The following is a 3,762-nucleotide window of genomic DNA, read 5'->3' as shown; positions in this document are numbered from 1 at the left end:
CTTGTGAAAGTGGTGTTTTTCCTCTCCAGAAGGGAATTTCTGCCTCTTCCACCTCAATTAGGATTGTCATTTGTTACAGGAGGTCCTCTTATTCACTTTTCAGTTCTCTCTCAGGGGTAATTTTTCCAAGAGTAGTTGTAAATTGGCTCTGTCCATGGGAGGAGGTGAGTTCAGAGCCTGCCTATGCCACCATCTTGACTTCTCCCCCACTTCCATTTTATTTTCAAAAGGAGCCCAAAATTGGCCATGGATTAAATGCCCACCTTATCTATTGTGCAAAGGTTAGATGAAATGTATGGCTGTATATGCATTATACCATTAATTAAATCAGTGTAGGATTTAATTATATGTGAAGAAGGATAGAGAAGGCAACTAAGAAATTTCTTTAGTGCTTATCTATTTTCTTCACTGTGCATAAACCTCTTCTCCTGATATTTAGTTCCTTCCAAAAGTGCACAGACACTTGTCATGACATAAAAATACTGGCTGCATTTGATTGATGCTGTGAAGGCAGATGGCTAAAGCCAGAAAATAAAATGGCATAGCTGGAATATTTCAAACTTGAATTGGGTCAACCTCTCTCCATTGATCTATGCAAATATAAAATTCAGGAACTGAATTTGACCATCTTGCCCACACGTGAGCAAAGTCAGTGTGCCAGGTTTGTGAAGAAGGTCTTATGCAAAGAGAAAACAGAGACAAAAGACGAAAAAAAAATCTAGACTCCAGTTGCTTCTGTGTTGAGTTCTTGTCTAGTTCTAGTTTTAAATTTTTTTAGCAGAAAGGCAATGTTTTCCCTGGCATGGACATAACATTTTGATTGGAAAAGATAACAACTAAACAACTAACGTTAAAGTATAATAAAATTTTAAAAGGGCTACAGTACAAGGAATGATGGTTTATTTGATTTTATCAAGTCAAATATTTCACATTATCTCTTACATCTCTAAAGTAGTGAAATTTATAGTATGGATATATGCCATGTTCATTGATGAAGGAAGTCTTCCTTCCTAACTGGAAGAGAATAATTACTTCATAAAGAAGACAATGCCTGAACTGACATAGAAAAAAAATCCAAATGATAAAGAGAAAACTCTATGGAAAAGTACAATACATAAATATAAGTAAAATTTATAATAAAAAGACAATGTTTGTAATGTTAGTTTATACAAGGTTACTATTGAAGTTTAAATACCTCAAGTTATTCTTTAATTATATTTCTGCGTGTGTGTGTGTGTCTGTGTGTGTGTGTGTATGAGTGTCCTTCCTACAGGACCAGAGAGCTCAGTGGTTCTTTTCTCTGAATTTAGAATATATAAGCTCAACAAAGTAATATACACAATAGAGGCCTTCTTTTTTCTTCGATCGTTATTGATTTGACCATCCTTAATAACAGCACCAACACCACGACATCTTGGTGTAGTACTACTTGTAGTACTACAAGTGTCACTGTCACAACTATTAAATTATTTGTTTTATGCTTATTTAGCCATCTTGAAAAAATAAATTGTAGATTAATCCTGTTTAGCTGTGTTATTATGAGTGTAAATAATACTAGACATAACAGAGCCATTCCCCCTTTTGTGGCATCAATTGCTATATTGAATTCATTCTCTGCAAGGCTAAAAATGCTCAGGTTTGTGGTCATTCTCAAAGATCCTGTCACGTGGATCTGATCCCCTTCAGGCAGTTCTGGCCCTTGGGCAAGGTGTCCTTCAGTGCATCTTTCATGGATTCATTCCATAGACTGAAGATGAAGGGATTCAGGAGTGGTGTGATGACACTGGAGAGCACAAAGCGGGTCTTATTGAGATGCAGGCTACTCTTCTGTGAGGGGCAGGCATAGACAAAGATGGAAATCCTGTAGCCCATAGAGACCACAGTGAAGTGAGAGGCACATGTGGCAAAGGCTTTGCATTGACCTTGGCCTGAGGGTATCTTCAGAATGGTGGAGAGGATGTAGACGTAGGGGACCACTGTGAGGGAGAGGGAGCTGATGAGCAGGACAAGGGAGCTGAGGAAGTCCAGCCGCTCAATGACACGGATGTCAGCACAGGCCAAGTGGAGGAGAGGGGCACTGTCACAGAAAAAATGATCAATTTTTGATCAAAAGTGATGAAAATGATCAATTTTTGATCAAAAGTGATCAAAAAATGATCACATTGGGGCCACAGTATGGCAGTCCTACCTTAAGGACAGTGGGTGGGAGGATGAGGAGAAAGCTGCCCACCTAGGAAAAGATGACAAGACAGACACAGAGTGAGCTGGTCATAATCACAGGGTACTGAAGGGGGCTGCAAATGGCCACATAACAGCCGTAGGACATGATGGCAAAAAGGAGAAATTCAGAGCATCCTGAAAGGAAGTAGCAATACATCTGGGCAAAGCATCCACCAATTGAGATGCTCTTCTTTCCTAACAGGAAACCTGCCAGAATTGTAGGAACAGCACAAGTTGTGGTTAATATTTCACTGAAAGAGAGGTTGCTGAGGAAGAAATACATGGGTGACTGGAGCCTGTAATCCACAAGAATCAGGGTAATGATGAGTGTGTTTCCAAGGACTGTCACCAAGTAGGTCAGTAAAAAAATCAAGAACAGGAGGCCCCCAAGGGCTCTGGTGATTGATATCCCTGTAAGAATGATCCCGGTCACCATGGTCCAGTTCTCCTTCTCTGTGTTCGGTAGGGAATCTCTTCTCTAAATTGAGTCAAGGAATAGAAAGAAGCTAGATATATCACTCATTAAAACGTATTCTAAGATATATGGAGTTTCGGTCATTTTATTTACACTTTATTTTTGCAAGAATAAGCTATATGATTGAAAAATATGGTTGGGTTCATTTTTTCTGATAACTTCTCAGATAAAATATATAAAAATCAAAGTTCTTAATAATTAGGATATGTAAAAATCAACTTCCCTAACGTAGTCTTTATTAACCCTCACCTCCCTGTTTCATAACACAAATGATGAAAAGGCAGTGACTGCAATGTAGTTGCATCCTGTCTATATATGGCATTATGATTATTTGTAATAATGCTATTAATCAATGTAATCAGCAAATAGATCTCTTTTTAATAATTATGCATAATTTAATTTTGAACTGATTTTCAATTCCAGAAGATCTGGCTTGCACCATATATTTGAGATAGTATCCAGTTAGCACAAAGCCTTAGTTCTAAATCTGCAGGTCACAGAAAAACTGGCTGCTGCATCTAAGACTTCTTGTTTAACTCTTGAGAGAGGACAGCATACTTCAACCAATACTGGCTGTTGGAATGTAGAAATCAAAGTGAATTTGTTTGTCATCCTTTAGACACTTAAAGTGGCCAACTCTACAGAATTTAAATCTTTACTAATGTCTTCTCTAAATTTAACTGTAGTTAATTGAGTTTAAACTATAAAAGGGGAACTTATAAATGGTAAATAAATATATACTTAAAGGAAACCAAAATGGTAGAGTATTAAATTCTAAAGAAATTATTTCACAAGTGTTAGGACAAACTAATCACTTTTTGAGGATATTTTTGGAATGTCTCCATAAATGTGTGTGGCTGCATTATACATCAGCCAAAAATCTTAGAGATAACACTTCTTTACATAGAAGTTAGTTCCAGGGGGGCGGAGTCAAGATGGCGGCGTAGGCAGACTCTGAACTCACCTCCTCCCGTGGACGCAGCCAATTTACAACTACTCGTGGAAAAATTACCCCTGAGACAGAACTGAAAACTGGATAAGAGGAACTCCTGCAACAACGGACAATC

The 3,762-nt window shown here is 37.9% G+C and overlaps 1 protein-coding gene across 1 annotated transcript; it reads right to left on the bottom strand.

The window, feature by feature from the left end:
- Positions 1–1,662: 1,662 nt before the first annotated feature.
- On the bottom strand, positions 1,663–2,656 carry LOC101394368 (olfactory receptor 6M1-like). Its single transcript, XM_004423034.1, has 2 exons — positions 2,286–2,656; positions 1,663–2,077 (listed from the first exon to the last, which is right to left on the bottom strand). The coding sequence occupies exons 1-2, from the start codon at positions 2,654–2,656 to the stop codon at positions 1,663–1,665; spliced, it is 786 nt and encodes a 261-aa protein (XP_004423091.1).
- Between the last annotated feature and the right edge of the window lie 1,106 nt (positions 2,657–3,762).

The sequence above is a fragment of the Ceratotherium simum genome, chromosome 18, assembly GCF_057802395.1.
Source record: "Ceratotherium simum simum isolate JZ-2026a chromosome 18, ASM5780239v1, whole genome shotgun sequence".
NCBI classification, from domain to species: domain Eukaryota; kingdom Metazoa; phylum Chordata; class Mammalia; order Perissodactyla; family Rhinocerotidae; genus Ceratotherium; species Ceratotherium simum.
This window is presented reverse-complemented; position numbering and strand designations above follow the sequence as displayed.